The sequence below is a fragment of the Corvus brachyrhynchos genome, unplaced genomic scaffold, assembly GCF_000691975.1.
Source record: "Corvus brachyrhynchos isolate BGI_N302 unplaced genomic scaffold, ASM69197v1 scaffold221, whole genome shotgun sequence".
NCBI classification, from domain to species: Eukaryota; Metazoa; Chordata; class Aves; order Passeriformes; family Corvidae; genus Corvus; species Corvus brachyrhynchos.
In genome coordinates, this window is record NW_008236622.1 from 621454 (window position 1) to 642151 (window position 20698).

General features: G+C 46.6%; 1 protein-coding gene across 1 annotated transcript; it reads right to left on the reverse strand.

Moving 5' to 3' along the window:
- Positions 1-6727: 6727 nt before the first annotated feature.
- Positions 6728-20681, reverse strand: LOC103624851 (D-beta-hydroxybutyrate dehydrogenase, mitochondrial). Its single transcript, XM_017726426.1, has 5 exons — positions 20650-20681; positions 19568-19678; positions 14137-14278; positions 10190-10342; positions 6728-8939 (listed from the first exon to the last, which is right to left on the reverse strand). Exons 2-5 carry the CDS (start codon positions 19568-19570, stop codon positions 8458-8460), a joined length of 780 nt encoding a protein of 259 aa, XP_017581915.1. The 5' UTR covers positions 19571-19678; positions 20650-20681; the 3' UTR covers positions 6728-8457.
- Positions 20682-20698: the final 17 nt, after the last annotated feature.

The window sequence follows — 20698 nt, forward strand, 5'->3', positions numbered from 1 at the left end:
TTATATTTTCTATGACCTATATACAACCTACCTCTTCCTCACTACACAGATTTACAGTGTGTGGGTAATTGCAGTTCTGCTCACGGAAAGAGAGAACAGCCTCTATTACATTAAGAAATGCAATTAAGAAATCTCCTGCAGATTATGCTGCCCTGCCAGCCAAGCAAGAAGCCCTTTGGCAGGGACATGGGCTCTCCTGCTGCCAGAACACTTTGGAGCCAGCTTCAAGTCAGCACCTTGAATCAGCTACAAGGAGCACAGGAATGACACAGGGAGTTCAGGGATGGCCTCAGACTCTCAGATACACCCCACTCATAGGCCTCAGGGCTGTTTTATATATGTTTTATATATGCACCAGGAAGACCCTAGGGCACCTTGGCCCCGATGGACTTCTTGACCAGTCAGCACAGCATTTCCGTCCCATATCTCTGAGTCCCCCAATCCCACACCACAGGTCAGAGAAGAATTTCAAGAATACCCTTTCTGAAAGAGCAAGTCTCATCCCTCCACACAGGCTGAGGGCACAAAGACACTGGCATATGTGTTTGGCTTTGCCTGTGAATAGCTGCATTGAGGCCACTGAGCTCGAGCACACACAGCTTGCATTGAAACACAGCCCTAAGTGTTTGCTAGACTGGAATTTACATTGTACAGAAAATAAGTAACATAAATTTAGTGGTCAGTGCTCTGACTTCGGTGAAATACCTGGTTATAGTATGAAATGGCACAGAGATACCATTCATGGTGAGTTTCATTCAAACAAGTTGGGAGATTTTAGGAATGATTAGTTTAGACAGTATTAAAAATGCTTTTATCTGCGCTGCACCCCAGGAATACTAGTCAGGTGAGTATTTCAGTGTAAAGAGACCTGCAGTGAGGACATGCATTATCCACATGTCACGCCTTGCATTCCCTGACATAATTATTCTTGACAAATGGTTGTTACCCATGGACTAGAACAAAATCTTCTTACACCAGGACAGATGCACAGGAGTGTAGGAGCTTCCTTGGGATGCAATGGATCAACCTGGGACTGATTTTGAGTCTGTAAGTGCCCATGCACAGAGCTGGAAGCCATCTCCTGGGTTGTGCCTGCAGGAGGGAAAGCTGCCTGAAGCAGGAGCTGGGCTGGCTGGGCCAAGTGCCATCCCTGCCCACAGGGAGCTGGGGGCTTCCTGCTCCTGTTAGAGCCTGTTAGTGCTGCAGGAAGGGAGCAGCCACCCAGTAGAGATGTCCCCAAAGCCTGAGGGAACCAGGCAGCTTATGTGTGGTTCAGGGCTGTAAAAGTGACAGTGATGCAAAAAGAAGGTCCAGATGTGCTCTTGGGCTACAGAGTCTTAGGGACTCACATGTTCATAAATGTGTGCAGCAAAAAAACATGTGCAGGGAGGGGGTGAGGTTGGGACTTAGTGTGGGGGCCAAGGGTATATGAGGAAGATGGGGAGAGAAGTGTTTCCTGCATGTACACATGGTGTGGCAGCAGTTCCCAGTAAAAGCACTGGCTTCATCCCCACACCAGTGCTGGCGTTGAGAAAACTCAGTGCTGGAGTCCCTTGCTGGGATGGACAGACCACTGCACCCACTGAATGACTGTGTCCTGCACCTCCTCAAAGCCACCTCACGCCAACAGCCAAGCCACCACAGCATTTCACCCTCTTTAAAGATGGCCATTGCCATCTCGAAGCCTTTTCTGAGTCTTCAGGCAAATTTTCTGCAGGCACTTTCTCATTATCAAAGTGGACCTCAGTTGTATTGGAGTACTTGATCCTCATCACTTCTTTGGAGGGCTGCCAGGGTAAGCACCTGCACAAGCTTTCCAAAGGGAGGGAAGCTGTCCAGCCATACTCCAGACACCCGCTGGATGTCTCCAGTGAGACACAGGGACTGACACATCCCTCCCTGCAGTAAGTGATGGAGCCATGGGGCCTTACCAGGGTGCATTCCCTCTCCCAACAGCTCCCACCTTAGTCATGCTTCCGGGAGCAATGGTTGCCTCTCATTAGAGCTGGAAAGGGAAGGTGCTTTGCTGCGCTCTGAGTGCTTCAACACCTCCGAGCAGGCAGAAACCAGGAAGGGGACACAAGGCCAGCCTGCTGACCGATTGTCATAGTAACCCTGGTTAAAGTCTCACCAGGAAAACGACTTCTACAGCACTTGACCCCACAAGGTGACAGGTACCACCCACACCCCTGGGAGCACAATTGCTCTGGCAGGGAAGCCCTGGAGCTGTGCAGTAACAGACCATGCAGAGCTTTTCCCTAAGCTGCAGTTCAAGGTCCCCGGGCAAGGTGCCTGTGGGGTGATTGTTAACCTTGGTGCCCGTTTAAGAGCAGCACAGTGGTGTTAATGCCTGCCCTCAGCCCTGGCACCTTCCTCCCTGCAGCTCTAACAATTCAGAGGACTTTATAAGCCACCTGTAGCAGCTTTTGCGCAGAAGACTGGAGACACCACATTTATTATTCTGCCACAAAAAGTAATTCAGCCTATGGGAACGGGCATCAGGTTCTGGCATCAGTTATAACAACAAAATGAGTCAAACAACATGCATTATTACATTGCAGTGGTTTTCTGCTTTCCAGCATAAAAAGAGGCAGCTGGGATAGTAAGGGAGCTTGGCGCAGGTAGAATGATTTTTTCAGAACATTTAGCCAACCTGTAGCAGTACCAGGGCCAGAAGTGCTTCATCTCAGTCCCAGGCAGAAGTCTTTCCCTTAAACCATTAAAACAGACCAGCTCTTACCTGGTTCCTCTGCTGAACACCCTTTCTACAACCAAAGCAAGAATTCTTTCATTTTTCCTGTTTCTACTTTTATTAATGTCTTGACAAACACAGTGAAGGAAGATCTCAGGTGACCAGATCTGTTCTGTCTGTGTGCTGGAGCTGGCAACAACTGGGAAACACCACTGCCCTTCACAACATCATCTGCCACGTTCTGCACAAGGAAGAGCTTTCATACCAGGGGCCATGCTCAGGGGGATGGACAACCTTGTGCCATGCTGGCTGGGAACAGGCAGGCACATGGGAAGGCAAGAGCCAGGAACTAGTAGGCTGACCAAATACCTGCATGTGCTCTTCAGAGCAAACCCGTAAAACTCATGGTATTGGGACCAGTGTCATGATGCTATGGCAATGAAAGTGCAAAGCTGCCAATGCTATGGCAGTACCATCGAGTCTTAGAAACCCTCACTCTTAAAAATATAGTTATTGTTCCAAAAATCCAGAAAACTTCAGATTCTTTCTCCATACTGATTCCTTCAGGGTTGAGGCTGTCTGATGGAGGGGGTTCCTTCATTAAGGATAATCTGATAATGATGTGCTTCATCAGAAGATACCAGAAAAATGCCTCCCTGACCATATATGGCCATTTATGGGGGCAAAACACAATCAGCTTCTCTGTTAAGAGCAGAGGAAAGCAATACTGCACACCCACACCAAGGGGGTGGGCAGGGACTCCCTCTGTCACTGCTCTGTTGGCAAAAAGTGCTGTGAGACAAAGCACCCTCAGGGAACCAAATGAAGCTGCCCTGCAGGCAGTGAATTACGGCATGTTCACTGCACTGTGCCGTGATCAGGACACTGAACGCTGGCTCAGCCAAGCGCTGTGCCTGGAGCTGCCTTTGGCACCAGCGGGACAATGCCATCCTGCCAAGTGCTCTGAGAGCTCTTCCCTTCAAGACACCACAGGAGGAGAAGGTATTGGATGCTGCAGGAGACCTGCACATATGGCTGCTTTATGCCTTCTGATAAGCTGCTGTCAGGGCAAAGGTATTATTTATCAGTGTTTTGAGGTGAAAACACAGGTCTGCTCTTGCCTCAAAGAGCACCAGGGGAGAGGATGATAGGGCTGTATCAGTAGCATCCCTGTGGCCCTTCCAGCACTGCTGAGAATGAATTAACTGTATCTGGCTCCAGGCCAGGCCCCAGAGGTGGAGCTGGCTCTCTTACAAATTCTCTATTTGTAGCATCTCTCCAACCCCCAGGGCTCAGGCTGCTGGCTGAGAAACCTGCTGGTTTTGGTTTGGGTTTTTTTCTAAGACGTTTTTCAGCATTGTGGTTACACAAGAAGCTGACTTGTGTTTCAAAACCCCAGCCAGAACACAGGTGCTGCTGTTGCTATTTATGCAGCACCAGCATATTCAGGAGGGTCTTTAAGCTAGGAAGATAAACCCATCCCGGGTTTCTGAGGTCAAGTTTCCAAAAGGCTGAGCAAGGCTCCCATGTGTGGGTGCACTGGGTGGCACTGTTGCAGAGCTGGGTGCTGCCGAGCAGAGCTCCCTGCACCAGCCCCAAGCCTGCAAAGGTCCCGCTCCCAGGCACTGCCCTGACCACTGGCAGAGGGCTGAGCCAGCACCTCCCTGTGCAAGACAGGACCTCAGCAACCTTTCTCACCTTTTGTGGCTGTTGTGAAGAGCTTTAGCACAGCATCCTAGTCTCCATTTGGCATGTTTTTCAAACTGATAGTGTTGATGTTTTTCTTTGATTTTTTTTTTCCTCAAGGAAGAGGAGAAGCCCTTGGGGAAGCAGTTTGCCTGGAAGACACAGTGATCCCACAAGGAGACTTTTTGGAGCAGGGGAAAGACCACCAGAAGCAGAAGTAATGCCCTGACCTGGGGCAGAGGAGAGCTGTGCTGAATAATCTCCCATCCTGGTTTCAGGGCACCGCTGTGTGTGAAAGCACTGCCATCACTGGCCTCCTTTTCCCAAGAACATTTCTGGCAGTGGGCAGTTTCTCAGCTACAAGTTCAAAGCCAGATGTGCAAGAGATTCTTCTCAAATTCTAAACTTCCTTTAACACTTATCAACTCCATCTCAGGTGTTAAAGCAACAGGTTACCTAGCAGACAATGCCAATGCACCACAAGTCAGTCACAGGCATCAGCTGTCCAGAAACAGGAGTATTCATAAGCTTGGGCCCATTAGGCAAAGGAGAGCACTCACTTCGCTAACATTCTGGCATCCCTTGTGCTGTGGTTTTTCACTAGTGCTCTGTAACCAGACAGCACCTACAGGGCTACTACTGGGGAGGAATGTGGCACACAGAAATATCCTGATGCAATATTTTCTAGGAGAAATCACATCCCACTGCTCACATATTTGTGCCAGTGCTGGGTCTTGCCCATCAGAGTGTCAAGTGTAGTTCCCAGGAATACTGCACAGCTGGCACTTGGTACAGCAGCCCCCTGGCCAGCTCCATGGCTGTTTGAGATCTTCAGCCACATCAGAACAGCAAACCAAGGACATCAGCCACCCTTGACAGTGGTAAAGACTTGTGAAGCCCAGAAGAAGAAGTTTAGGTTCCCATCCTCTGTGTAGCTCCTTCAAGAGGTAAACACAGGACTGTCAGTGAAGGATCTCCATAGGAACTTGTTGCCTCTTGTCTTGCCTTGCCTCTGCCTGAAAGGAACCACTTCTTCTGCAGCTCTTGCCATTCAGAAGAGACATTTGGTTTCTCTTGGCTTTTAGAGATGATCTTTATTCCCTTCACCCATAATAAACTCTTTGTCATTGCTGCTAGTGAAGGTTTCATGTTGGAGCTAAACCAGGAACCACAGATGCCTTGAGGTCTGCAACACACACTGTGACTTGCCACTGGTTTAGGGCATGGGTTTTGGTCAAGACACAAAGAATCTGAAATGATCTGCAGTATCTAACTTGCAGTGATTGCTTGGGAAACCCCAGGAGGCCCCTTGCTGTGTTAAGATGAACGAGAGCAAATGTCGCATGCAGAGGACTGAACACCACTTGGTTCCTAGTGCCATCACAGAGAACCTGTCGATCTGAAAGGAAAACCAGGATCACTTTACAAAGGCTGACGGGTGCATCAAGGAGCTGGACCATCACTGCCTTCCAAAGCATTGTGAGAAACATGCAGAAAAAGGTAGGACAGTGCCACAGCCTCAGCAGCTGGCCCTTGAATAAAAAAGGCATGGCCAGCTTCGGCAGCATAATTCCTTGTGGGATACCACAGCAGCAATGACCATGGACTTCCATGCGATTTCACTGAACTTCTGCCTCTTTTGTCCTCTGTCCACTGCCAACTGGAATTGAGTTTTCTTCCCTCTGTTACTCACCAGCAGAACAAAAATCTGCCCTCAATGCCATATTAGTGCAACTCTGTGGTGTGAAACATGTACTCTTCTCCTCTCGCCCCCAGACACCCAGAGCTCCCCACCCAGGCAGAAACCAGACCAAGCACTAACACTCCTCCTGAGCACTTCTCAGGGGGCAGAGGAGGGGACTGGGGCTCACATGCTGTGAAATCCTAACCCTGGCTCAACCACAGGGTCCTCACATGGCCTCAGACACTTCTTGTCTTGCCAGTCTCCGTTCTGTCTGTGAGAAGAGCTAATCCTTATTACCAGGCAGCTGTAGGCCTTGGATTAGTTACACGCAGAGTGCTGAGGCAATGAATAATGCACAGCACTGCTCTAAACAATCTCCTTCGAGGGAAACCACACAAAATACAAACACTGATGGTGCCTGTGTTTACAGACAGGCCTCTCTAACTGCCTTCTGCTGAGGAAATGGGCCATGCTGCCCGTTCTGCTTCAGGCAGTTCTCACTGAGCCTCCACAGTCCCACTGAAACACCTTGTTATTATTTATTATTATTATATTATTGTTATTATTAAGCCACCTCCTTAATTACTGAACCTAATTAAATCCCAACCTCAGATTCAAAAGAGGTGGAAAAACAAATGTAGAAATGAGCACTGGAGCCAGAGACATATGCTTTACAAATCTCAGAGTTTATTTTTCTCTCTGTGCAAATCAGAGCTCTTTAACATTAATCACACTTCACAGTGCAGGGGGCAGAAGTGATTACTGTTTAAGCTGCAGTTCAGTGGGATCCTTCTGGGTCCTGAATCCTAGGAAATCTCCTTGTGCAGATGATCTGGAAAAGACACAAACTGCACAGCAGTATTTCTAGCCGTTGCTACTTGTAAGACAAGCTGCCTTGACAGCATCTCCAAGGGAAACCTGCTTTCCTCCTGAAGGCATCACAGCATTCATGGCTGCATGCAGACTCCAAGAATTTGCAGCCAGCGGCATACAAAAGTTTAAGGCACAGTTTCCAAGTCAGCGGTAGCAGAGACAGATGAAGAAAGAGCAATCTATAATTTCTTTTCACAGGCACTTAATCTCACATAAGGCAAAGCAATGGAAGGAAAAGCTGGTCCCTAGAGTAAGAGGCTCAGGTCCCAGCCTGGCCACCAGGCTGCTCTACCAGCGGTCACCACTGGAACACAGGGAATGGGGCAAGAAGCCAGGCAGCCCCAGCACTTGGAAAACATTGTTGAAATCTGGCATGTGGCCAACAGAAGAGACCCTTGGTGATACTCTACTGGCAAGAGTAGCTTGTATCAGTTATCAGGAGGTTCTCAGAGAAGATGATTGTGTGACATGGAGATTTCATTGTGCAATAATAAAAATAAGAAATGTGTCCCTTAAAGCATCCTTCCAGAGCTCATAGTCAGGCCACACTGTGGCTGCAGAGTGCCCCATCACTGTTCAAATGCAGAGGATAAACGAAAAAACTGATTTGGAAATGCCAACAGCAGCTCCCTTACCAGCAAGAGGGAAGCAGGGGGATGGTTGGACAGTGTCTGTACCACAGCTGAGTAGTTCAGGCACCTAAGGTAGCAGTCAGAGGAGCCAAATTTGTTTGCTACATCAGCTTAAACCCTGTCCCACAAAGCTCAGCAGCAGCAGGTGGAGAGAGGCTGCAAATCCCAGCATCCACAGGGACTGCTGAGAGATGGCTCAGACCGCATTATTAGAAGGGCTTTTCCCTGCCCACCCTGTGCCCAGTTGTTTGCTCTGGCACCTCCCAGCCACAGTGCAGGGAGGGAAGAACTCTTCTTTGCAGCTAGGTAATGAGGCTGTTTAGAGGCAGTGTTGCTGTTTGCCTGGAAAGAGCAGACAGTCACAGCACAGCAGAGCTTCCTGGCAGTGTCAGGAAAACAATAGAAGACTGTGACTGACCCATTTTCAGCCAAATGGAAAACTCTGATTTTGTTTCCCATTTTAGTTTCTCCCTTCAAGCCATCTCATAGCAACAGCTTTGCCCTGCTATTAGCAGTTTGTCCTTGTAAGGAAAAGTAAGAGCCCATTAATAAGCCAAATTTATCACTGGGGGAACTCTGCTGACCTAATTACACTAGCCACATATTTGGCACATATTTGACATATTATATTTACCTTCCTCTGCCTCCTCCATAGTTAATAGGAAAACACCTTTCAACTTTAATCAGCACAGCAAGGAATACAAACAACAAGAATGAGGGGAAAAAAAAAAGATCCAAAAAAGCTATGCTGTTCTAGCATCCCACAACACATGACTTGAAGCCATAACTCAAAGTGGAAGCATGTGCATCTCCAGGGGAGACACAGCAGCAAGGAGCGCAGAGGTCAGCCCTAACCTGTGTGTGAGTAGGAGCCCTGGAGGGATGCCTGTCTACAGGGTGGCTCCGGGGATGTAAAGCCAGTCGGCAATGGCCGTGGGCAGGTGGGTCATGACCTGCAGCCTCACCCAGCAGCAGGTCTCCATGGGGTTATAACGGTTCTTCGGGCACGGGGACGTCAGCGCTTCGGTGATGTCATTCAAGACCAGAGACATGTCCTTCAGGCCACTGTTCACGAAGGACTTCATCATGGCCACGTGGCGAGTGAAATACTCGCTGCCGTAGTCCTCCCGCACCGTGTCCGTGGCCCCACTCCACAGAGCCTCGGCCTGCCGGTCGATGCCAGCTGCCGTCAGGATGCCAGTGGCTGCCACGAAGTTACTGGGCTCGATGAGGATGACGTGGACCCCCCAGCGGTACATCTCCTGCCTCAGGCAGTCGGAGAAGGCTGCCACCCCAAACTTGGAAATGCAGTAGCAGGAGCGAGATGGACTCACCATGCGTCCCAACATGCTCGTGATATTCACCACACGGCCTAGAGAGAAAAGGTCAGGGAGAGACGATGGGCTGCAGAAGCAGCAGCCAAAACATCCCAGTAAAAGGGTACTTAGTTGGATGATGCTGATTTCTAAAATCTGAATCTTGAATATGCATCCCCTCTCACAGAGCTTTTCTCTCCTGCCTCAAGCAAGGCTAACCCCTGTTCTGACCTCCTCCAGGGATGGTGCATATGTCCATCTCTGCATCAAAGAATTTACAAAGGATTCAAGATATTTCCCTCCTAATTTCCAAGTAGGGAAATGAGATCTTCGGAGACTGCTAGCTGTGTGTTCTTAGGAGTGTGCCCCACTCGTGTGTCTTGCTAGAGAAGGGCTTAAGTTCCCAGCCTGGAGTGTCACAAGCTGCAAAGCTCACAACTCAGGGGCAGTGACAGGGCAGTGACAGCAGTGGTCACTCCTCTGTGTGTCTCAGCCTTTATCCAAGACAAGACGTGTGCACTATGGTTTCAGATACACTTGCAAACAGGCCCTTGAAATTCCACCAGCTATTTTTGCAAAGAGAATTTTCACAGCCATGGAACACAACACCCCTCTGCAGCTCAAAATTTCAGCTGAGAAACAAGTGGGCAGCTCTGCTGTCTCATTCCAGACCTAAGTGTAACTTAGAGGCACTGTGAGAACCACTTGCTGACCTGATGGGTAAGATACTTTTTGTAGGGAGATGGAGCTTGTTTAGTGGTTAACTGCTGTCTGGGAATGGCATCTGAGCAATCTTCTTAATATAGCCCCTTTTTGTCCTCACAGAACACACCTGTACCAGCGTTCCCACACACGCTAAGTAAAGAAGCTCTTCAGAGTTCTGCTCATGCATATCTTTTTTCAATATAAAACAAAGAGTTTTGATAATACCATTGTCTCGTAAGATATCTAAAATGGCTGTAATTCACTCTCATTTATTCTGTCACTACCTGAAGTCACCTGTGAATGGAATAGGATTCAGTTTTCCAAACATGACCACTCTTTGGACTCTGTATTATCTTGTCTGTGTGATATCTGCCAACACGGCACAACAGTCTCTGACATTTTGGATGTTTAAGATAGCACCTGCTGTGTAGGTGCCTGGACTGCCCCAAGAAGAACCTGTACTACCAAATGCTTACATGGCATTCTCAGAAACCCTCCCTTGACTGCACAGGCATTCCCCCAAGTACAGCCTGGATTTCTAGCTACATCTCTTTGCTGTGCTACAAAACCTCTGAGCCTTACCACACTGCCCGCCATGTACCTTTAGCTCTGCGAATGAGGGGCAGGAAAGCCTTTGTCACCCTCACAGTGCCCCATAGATTGACCTCTGCCACCGTCTTGTAGTTGTCTAAACTTGCAAATTCCACCTCTCCGAAGGCTGAGATGCCAGCATTGTTCACAAGGCCCCACAGACCTGTGAAAAAAAAATATTATTAAAGAGCAGGACAAGGAAGAGTGTCACAGAGAAGCCACTTTTCTTGTTGTTCACAGTAACCTAAAACCTTAACAAAGAACTGGGCACTTTCGTAGAAAAAGTTGTAGAGAAAACCCAGCAAGGAGATGAAATACAGTCTTGCTATACCAGGGACTTGTTTGGAACACCAAGGAAAGTGATGGGGCCGCACAAGTACTGCCTCCCTGAATATCTCCTGTACTGCCAAATGCTGTTCTGGGGCTTTAAAAGGCTGACTCTCTTTTACGCCTCCTGTTGATCCCAGGTTTGTCTCTACTCAGTGACTTTATAATGGATTTTGCAATTTGGAAGGGTCTGGACTTTCCTGCAATTAGGAGAAAAAAAAAAATAAAAGGAAATAAAACAAGTATTTTGGGTTTCTAAATCCCCTTCACAACTCTGGCTCACTGTTTTGGAGGGTGCATGGTATTGATCTGCACATTCATGACCTGGTTAACAGCTGCTGTGTTTTAGTCCAAGTATTTGATTTTCCTCAACCTAACTTTATCAGGAGTTAGCAAACTTCCAACCAACCCTTACAACCACTAGAATGTAAAAATTAAAGTCTTTTTTGAATGTAGTCCTGTCAAAATTAAATTGACTGCACTTCCCAAGAGCTTCCATGATGAACTCCTTACATGCCAGGACTTAGCGGGTCAGCAAGGACGTGACCCTTCAAAGCAATTACTGCAGGAGTCCCAGTGGCAAACATTTGTAGGGCTGAATCCATACTTCATGGATTTATTGAAACATGGGACTGTGCAGCCATAAACTGCACAAGGAATAAGCAGAGAAGCTGGAACAAGACAACAGAGTTGCTCCTCATTCAATGTCCTGCCATTCACCATGGTTATTTTTCACTGTGTTGAAGTTGGGGCTGGACTATCAGGGCTGCATTGGACTCAGTTGAAGTTGGGGTCCCTTTCTACTCCAGGACCTTCCTTTTACCACCAAGAGCTAACACAGGGCTGAGAAGGAGTCTTCATGTCCAGGGAGCTCCAACATTGCTATCAAAAGCACCAATGTCATGCCATTCTGTTGATAAAAGTTATCAAGCTCTCAAAAGTTTTTTGGGCTATTTGCCCTGCCTCTGCTCCATAGCTTCCCTACTCTGGTGTATGAAAGCCTTTTAACTTCTTCCCTGTATTGATTCAGATAGTAACCATTTATTTTACCAAACATAGTCCTCTAAGCAAATTGCAATATTCTGCCATTGTGCAATGGAATTTATCCTCCTGTTTCACTTAAAAACACCAATATGCCCTTGGCAGGCTGACCCTGTGCTCTCACATGGGCCCCAGTAACCCTGCCCCATTCCCAGCTAAGGTTGTTCTCCCTGAAGGCTGTTGACCAGCTGTGTACAGCAGCCTGTTGCTGCTTCACTTACTGAAGCTCCCAGTTTTAGTGGGTCAAGATGACTGAAATTCACACTGATCTGCATCCAGCACAGCATCTCAGCCTGAATGGGGTTCCTTTTGTGCTGCAAAGCAAGGTCTAACTGCTAGCAGGAGGACCATGGAAACAAGGCACCTGATGGAGTAATTTCACCAGTAACAAAAAAAAATGCAGAGAAAATTTGGCAGGGATTTACCAAAGACTTAAACTGTCGGTCACAAACTGACCTCTGCAGAGTATTCCTTACAAATTCCTGTAAATCTCTGTACAATTTTGTACCATTGCCTGGGTTGTGATGTTAGTCCTGTACCATCTCTGTACCATTGCCTGGGTTGTGATGTTAGTCCTCATGAATGTCCCTGAATCATTGTTTACAATAGTTTGTTGCTGGAATTCCATTACTCACAGATCAGGGCACGTTACAAACAGAACAAAGTGCTGAGGGGAGTCCAGTCACAGGGCTGTTTGCTGGACAGCGGTGTGTTTATTGAGCAGAACCTTATCACTATTACATCTCTAGAGTCAACAATACAGTGGGAACTGCATGAGACCGAAAACAAACAGGCACTCCTATCAAATGAATTCAGCCTTATGTACACAGCACAGGGAGAAGAGGTATAAAGAACTGTACAGCCCAAGAACTGTTCTGCACTAGCTCCTCTGGGGCCACATTCAGTGTGCAACAACACCTCTGCTCAAGGCACCTCAGTCTCAATAGCCTTTATATTCCAGCACTTATTTTTTGAGCACTATTTATCAGGAAGCCTCAAACCTCAGTCACACCAATGGGCCTAAAGAGAAGCCTTTGTTGCTTTACACACTTCGCTCGGGCAAAGAGCTACAGGAGGAACCGGTCCAACTTGCTGATCAGGGATGCAAGACTCCTCTGTCCCTGCTACACACACAGTTTGGCAAACACTGCTGCATTTATAGAAGCAACAGAGCTGCTCCCTTCCAAGCTTTCACTCACTGGGACAAGGCTTTGTGCCACCACTGCTGTTGCTGGGCTCTTCAGGAAAAGCTTAAGAAGCTGTGAAAAGCATGAGGAGGGCTGGGTGATTGTGTAGGAAGAAAAATCGTGCAGAGAGAACATGTGTGGGATCAGAGCTTGTACAGTACTCAGTTAGATTTCATATGCTTGTTTTAGAAGAAAAGGTGTGCTCATGTAATTTGCATGAAGATTAGAGCTATTGTTATTTACTAGCTTAATACTTGCTGTGAACAAAAACAGGGCCATGGCAGACTCATCTGAGCTTCAAGAGGAGCAACCAACTTCAAGTCAAAATCCTGAAGTCCTGAAGCCACAGATGTCAAACTTCAGTTCACCCGCAGCCTGTGTCTACAGCTGCTGTCCAGCTTGCTACTGGCATAGAGGCTGCAGAGAAGCCTATGCAGGGCAAGAAGCCTCACAAATTCATCATATGGGAAGAGGTCAGGTGGTGTCACATCAGGCTCTGACTGTAAACTCACATCCCACTGCCAAAGCACTTCCAAGAAGAAAAGATGGGACTCCTATCTCCCTTGACATGCTTTCAGTGTCCATGAGTTGGACTCATGCTTAAGGTGACATGTGGATTAAGGTCATCTATGCCAAGCCTACCCTGGATTCCACTTCACATAACCTCTGGGATATTGCATGGCAAACTGAAAACATGGATTGTTCTGGCTGAAGATTAATCCAGGTTTGAGGGCGGTTCAAATCTGCTCCAAATGAGCACTCAGTTGTACCCACACAGCAGAGCGAACAGCAGCAGTAAGCAGCCAGGGCCCATCATCTCTTCATTAGCAGGGTCACTTGCAAGGTCTACATGAGCTAGGAGCACATGTGGCAGGAGCACAAGGAAGGGATCAAGCTCTGGCCATTCTATGCCCTTCACAGACATTCAAGGACAAAGACACAGATACTTGTGGGCTTGCTGCCACTCATTGCTTTTTTGGGATGTAGAGTTAAAGCCTAATCCTCCAGTCAGTCTTGGTCTCTTTCCATGTGGCTGGCACAAAAAATCTCAGGTGGCAGGAGCAAAAGGAAGGGATCAAGCTCTGGCCATTCTATGCCCTTCACAGACATTCAAGGACAAAGACACAGATACTTGTGGGCTTGCTGCCACTCATTGCTTTTTTGGGATGTAGAGTTAAAGCCTAATCCTCCAGTCAGTCCTGGTCTCTTTCCATGTGGCTGCCACATCAATAGCAAGACAATTGTCCTCACTGACCCGAGTACAGCACAGCCTGACTGCCAGCCACTGTCACAGGCCTTCAGGCTTGTTAACCCTCTTTTGGTGGTGCACAGAGAGAAAGACCTGATCAATGCACAGTCTGCTCTGTAGAAAGGATTCTGTGAGCAAATGATCCCTACATACCTTCCTCTGGATCCTTCAGGGTCCTCTTCACAAAATCAACAGCCTGAGCCACTTCCTGATCACTGCACACATCCATCTGTAGCACTTTCATCCGGTCTGACTTCATGTTCTTCAGCTCCCTGGCTCCATCTCCATTCTCCTCCTGTTCAGCAGAACAGAAAGGTGTCCCACTAAGATGGACCAAGAATTGCAATGCAGCTTGGGGCCAGGCATGTTCACATGGACAAGAAATAGAAGCTACTGACATTGCACACACAGGTGTGAACTTGGTGCACAAATATACACAAACCAGTGTGCCATCCTCCTGTTCCCTCCAGCACCACTTCCAGAACTGCATCAGTGACCCACTGCCCTGAAGCACCATGAAGCCCACCCTGCTCTTGGCTCCTCACACAATGGGTTTCACATCCTTAACATGCTGAAATACTGTGCCAGCCAGGGAGAACCATGAGTGACTCCCCACTGCCTCAGTCTCTGTGCTCTACAGGTAACATAACTTGTACAGAAATTGCAGTCAGAGGTTCAGGAATACAAGCTCAGTTGAGATCTGCTACACAGTGGCACAATTACAGACATGAGGCATGAAAGAAGATTCTGGCTAAGGAAGAATGAACTTATTTTTTTACTCTATAGGCAATAAGAACTTCATGGCTCTGCTTTCCTTTCCACCCTTTTCCTTCCTTTCCTCCCCATGCCACTGCTGTCATAAGAGACTCTATTACTACTGTGGGTTTTCTTATTTAGTCAAACATAAACACAGTTAAAATTCCAAATTTTACCTGCTCACTTCCAGGTAGGATTGCTGCCTAAGCCTTACAGCCTAGCTCAGGTGGTAAATAACAAATAAAAGTGAAAAGAGTACAGAGTAGCCACATAGTTTCACAGCAGGCTTGATACTTAATTCACAAAAAAACCCTATTCCCTGAATCACAAGCTCTGCCTCATTTGGGAGGAAGAAGTTATGAATTGGTGAGTCACCATGCCTGGCTGCCACTGTTCCTTTAGCACTTGATACCAACTCCCACAGCACAAGGGCAAATAAGGCGAGCAACCCGCCCACAGTCATCTGCCCAGCAGCCTCTGCAGCCAGGCAGATATAAAAAATATGTAACTGCTAGTTTTTTATAAATATCTCAGGCTATTTAATTAATATAGTATATAACATCTCATCTCCACCTTCAGTTCAGTGAACAATGACATGTAACGAAGGAAAAGAGCTGAAATGTCCATCACAAACGTGAGCAAAACAGGGCAGTTCTCTTAAAAATCAATATATAGTTACATTGGCAACATGACAATAGTAGGAATGAGTTATTGGCCCCACGGCTGCATGTCATTTCACAACTGACTTATTTCCCAGTACAAGAATAACAGCAAATAAAGTTTGAAGCTTTTCTAATGCACATCAAACACAGTGACATGCTGTATTGGCCCTCTTATCCAGCCACGAAAACAATCTCAAAGTGGTGTTACAAGTAGACAACAACACAGTCACCAAAATATTATATTCCCTTTGAAACAGATGAGGGTTGTATGATGCCTTACTGTATTTCTGGAAGATGCTCTTGCATCTCACTGAGTTATATAAAGCAAATTTCCGCTCCTTAACAATGAATAAAGATGAGCTAATTCAGCTTGTAAAGAGAAAGATTTACTGCATCTGTACAAAACCAAAACATAACTATATCTGCATTCAAGTGCCAATTGTTTTTTGAGCACTGAAAAGACCTTTCCCTTCATTTTTTTTCTTTAATCTTGCATAACACTTATAAATTGCTTTTTGAGAAACCAAGTCATAGGCTGGCAACTTACAAATTCAGTAAAAATGGTTTGTATTGTTCATACAGAAATGAATTTTCCCCTATCACCAATGCAACTCTATCTGCAAAGTTATCTCCCCAGCCACAATTTACTCATTATTGACAAAATATATTGATTTTGGAAGACTGACTTCAACATGCAGAATCAATTGGGACCACTTGACATAGTTGCAGACACCACCTTAGACACTATTTAACTGTAAAACAAAGTGCTTAACTCTTTTGCCCAGAACACCTCTTCACAAATGAAGCAGGTACAGATTTTTATAGAAGCAAGTGAGCATCATCATATGTTCTGTGGTCTCTTCAGGGGCTGTAAGCACATCCTTGTTAGGTACCACATGGTACTTTCTCCTTATTTTTAAATGGTAGATTTGCTGGCTGGGATAACACCTGCAACAGTTCCCATGGGAACAGCAAGACTGTCCTCCCAGGGATAACCTTCATGACCTTCACCAACAGGAGCCACACAGCAGCCGAATCAAGTGAGGTGCTGGCAGCAGCGGCCCAACTGCTCCTGCAAAGCCTCTCTCCACCTCCCTTTGCTGTCTTTGTCCTCTCAGAGAATCTCCCAGCTTCCACTTTCCAGTTCCATCAGAGTTGAAAGCCATCCTGCTGCCCAAGTACTCTCTGCAGGCCTTCAGTGGCACTGTGCCACTTCCTCCCAGCTATCTCCTATCAGCTGGTTATCCTGCCCTCACAGCCCTGCAGGCTCTGCCTGCCCACCCCACCCTGTGCCTAGCAGGGGCTGCTCCTGGCTGGGGAGCCCAGCAGCTCCACAAACCCTCTCTACCCAGCTGAGGAAACTTGCTCCAGCTTTTGGCTGCCTCCCCTTCCCCTCCTCACTCCTGTCCCCTGTTCTGGTTTGGAGGATCCCAGTGCAGTGGTGCTGAGAATAGGCAGAACACACAGATGTTCGTTAGTGGAGAGCCCTCCTGTTACAGACACGGCCATGACTTTTTCCCAGGGAAGCTCCTAGGATGCAGGATTAGGTCCTGGCAAGCACTTGGGTACCTGCAATGAGATGTCAGGAGAATCAGGAAGCCACAAACACAATGCTGAACTCCCATGGATCCAGCCAGCTTGCTCCATGTGCACCAGTTCCTCCCCACCCCGCTGCTGCCATCCACCCACTCCCTTCCTGTGTTTCCTGAGCGGAACACCTCATGCTTGTCATTACTGGATGTCACGTAATTGATTTCAGACTCCATCCAATCTGTCAGGATCATTTTGAACCCTGTTTCCCAAAAGGCCAATAATCTTCTCTGTCTGGTTCTGTGTGTATTTTTTTCCAAGTGAAAACTCTCTTCCAGGGGGTACTTCCAAGAAAATGGTCCTGGGACTGAACAGCAGTCACTTAGAACATGAGTTTGCTCATGAGACTATCATGAGGGACTGTAACAAACTGTAACAAAACCCTTACTCAGGATACATTTATTCCTTCCCCTTTAGCCACTCTGCTGCTTAGCCAGAATGAGATTGGACTGACACAGCACAGTCTGTTCCCAGTAAAATTATACAGGCAAGGTGCATCACACTATGACCCAGTAATTTGTAAAACTGACAGGGCAGTGTGTGGCAACTGCATCCAGTGCACTGGAGGTGAGCTACCGGGTTGGCAGTTCCAGAGAACTACTTTGGGAAGTACAATATCTGCCCTCTTCCAGCCTTCTGGAAATCCCCTGGCCTCTTCAAAATATCATCCAAGGGGCAGAAATCACAATGGCTCATCCTCTAAATCCTCTTCAGTATATTTCATCAGGCCTGGTGAACTTAAGCACATTAATTAATATAAACATCCCTTGTTCTTTACCTTTTCTTGACTACAGTCCTCATGACAACTGCTGGCAGTAAGCATCTGAAAACAATTTATTCTTTTTTCAGTAAGATCAAAGAAAATAAAACTGATTATTTCAACTTTTCTTGTACTTTCTACTTTTAAGGTTATTTTATAACCTATTTCAGTATGGTTTTCTGTCTCAATCCTAATATATTAACAGAAACTCTCTCAGTGGAGTTACTTGCCCTTGCTAAATGCAAACCTTTTTGCATTTGATTATTTCCAGTTCTTCTCAGCCTGCCTGCCATGTTCCTTTTATTCCTGTAACTTTATATTTGACTGTCTGATCATTGAGAAGCTCCTGATGCACCTCAGAGTCTATTATCCTGTATTTCTGTGGTGATGTAGTACATCAGGGATCCTTTAATTCTCTGTATAAAAGCATGTTAAGTGGTGACGGACTAACTGGGTGTGAACTAAGAGCCTGGCACCTGCTTTATGACAGCTGCCCCCATACCTGCTCTGACCCTGCTGGGAACCTACTGCAGCTCACAAGCAACGAAGCCAGCAAACAAACAGGCCTCACTTCAGGAGCATTACATTTCTTTATGGGGTTTCCAGTGGAGCCTTTCCACCTCTGCTCCACACTAGCACGTGCCTTCCAAACAGCCCCCTCAGCCCACCCTATCTTCCCTCTCCTTTCTGTTCCCTACATCTGCTGCTCTGCAGAGTGCCTGACTTGCTATCAGCACTGAGACAGGCATCCCAAAGCAGCAAATGACATGATTACTGAAGGAATTACAGAGGCTCCGTATGGAAATTTCCGAACAGTGGCAACTATCCAACAGGACGCTCTTGTTCTCAAGTTACACAATATGTCAGCTGATAATAACTTTCCCTTCTGGTGTGGTGGAAGAACGTAACCTCTGCTGTGATCACATAGGCAGAGAAGGTCACCTTTGTTTGTTCTCACTGTCCACAGCACTCAAAAATCTGTGATCATCATGCCCTGAGTACCTGTGTGGAAATGGTCATCTTCAAATGGAGAAATGAGTGACCATGAATTGATTTTGAACAATTCAGGTCAGAAATTACACGAGTTTTGACTAGCAAAACAGCAAAAATGCATTGTAAAGGTAAAATCCCAGCTGAGATGGAAGCGGAGCTGGCCCAGTTTATAAAACGGGTTTCACAATAGGGGTCTGAAACCCCTTTGGATTCACTGTGTCTAAACTTATCTCTTACAAGTGATACCACCTGCCAAACACACGTGACAGGAAGTGAGACCTAAAGATGTCAGAAATGTATGGTAAATTTGTTTATTCAGCTATCCATAAACTGAATAGCTTGTACAGAAGCTGCAGAAGCACAGTTCCAAGACATTTTGGAAACAGAACCTTAATAATGCAGGAGAGGCAGCTTGGAGATGAGTATAGGGAGAAGTGTCCACAAAAAATGACAGTGTGAAAGACAGCAACAGGGATGTCAGGGAAGACAGAAAGCCATAGCGCCATAGCAATCTTGGCATATCACATTTATTGAGTGTGCTGTGGTATTGCTGAGAGGCTTCCAGCAGTGAACAGTACCATACTGTACAAGCTACTGTACAGACATGCAGTTGACAGACCAACCCTGCCCTAAAGAGCTCACAATTACAGGAACGACAAGATGCAATAGGAAGATGAAGCAATGGAAGATGTAACGATCCCCACCCACTACACCTCTCTCAGGTCTTAAACCGGGGTAAATGGAGGCTGCAAATGAAGATGCTTTCACTTGAGAAGCATTTTTCTCTAATCAGAGAAAAATTTTGATCAATTTCACTACTCACCATGAGCAAGCATCCAGCAAAAACAGTAAATCCCTTTGCATGAAGGCATTTTGCCAAGGCATGTCCAAAACCTTTGTCACAGCCTGTTATTAGCACCGCCTTCCCTTCAGCCTGTGTGGGGAAAGACAGTCATAGGATACCATCAGACATTGCAATGTAGGCACCACCAGCACCCTGCCCCATAGCACAGGAGCCACCTGCAGTCCTGCAGCCAGGGCAGGTACAATTCCAGATGCAAATGACAGTGGCACCTGTCTGCACAAACACAACCAGCTCCCAAATGCTGTGAAATCGTAAATTTATTCAGTTGCTGGTCTGTAACAATTTGTGTTGCCTTGATACCTGAGCTGGAACAGTAACTCTTTCTTTCAAGTATCAGTGGCCAAGCAGAACAGAAACACCTCAACAGAAGTTAATGATCTACCAGTTCATAGTCATTAATAAGAAAAAGCAGCATAGAAAACACCCAAATGGCAGGATGTCACTGGCTTGAACTGTACAGCAGCTCTTTTAGCTGCTGAATGACTACTGCCTGTTCCCCACCTACTCCCACTCGATGCGGCACTTTCCATGCTGTATTTTAGCATGCAGGAATGTGACTACAGGTTAGCGCTTCCTTCTGAAACTCTGCAGTCTTAAGAGGAACAACTTATCAAATCCTACGGTTTGCTCCTACATTATTACTATCTTTTGACTGACAGATAAATTGAGAAAGAAGATTTGATATTCTATCTGGTGTGACACAACAGGCTTGAGATATATATGAAAGCAGAATCCCAAATCCTGAAGAGAAGCCTGTAGCAAAACACTGCCCATTCACCCTCTGTCTTTGCTTGAAAGCCATCTCCTCACGACAGGTGTGAAGCAATGAACTAGCACTTAACCCAGCTAGAAGGCTGCTAGCTGCTGTGCTGCACAGTGCTCCAAATTGGAACCATATCCATGAGGCAATAATGTGATAAAACAATAAAAATCTAGAGATTGCAATAAGGAAGTGAGGTCAGTTCCATCTCTCTGGAGATATCTGCAACTAATATTGCCTGTTACTGAATTCACAGTGGCTGGAATATGAACATACTTACGTATGAATTGCACTGGCTGGTGCAGCCACATTTTCAGAGAGAAATGGGA

Excerpts from the sequence above, each read along its gene's own strand:
- LOC103624851 (XM_017726426.1), bottom strand. Across the intron at positions 10,343-14,136 it reads CCTGAAGGATCCAGAGGAAG|GTCTGTGGGGCCTTGTGAAC; the intron begins GTATGTAGGGAT and ends TTTTTTTCACAG. Across the intron at positions 8,940-10,189 it reads CCTCATTCGCAGAGCTAAAG|GCCGTGTGGTGAATATCACG; the intron begins GTACATGGCGGG and ends TTTTCTCTCTAG.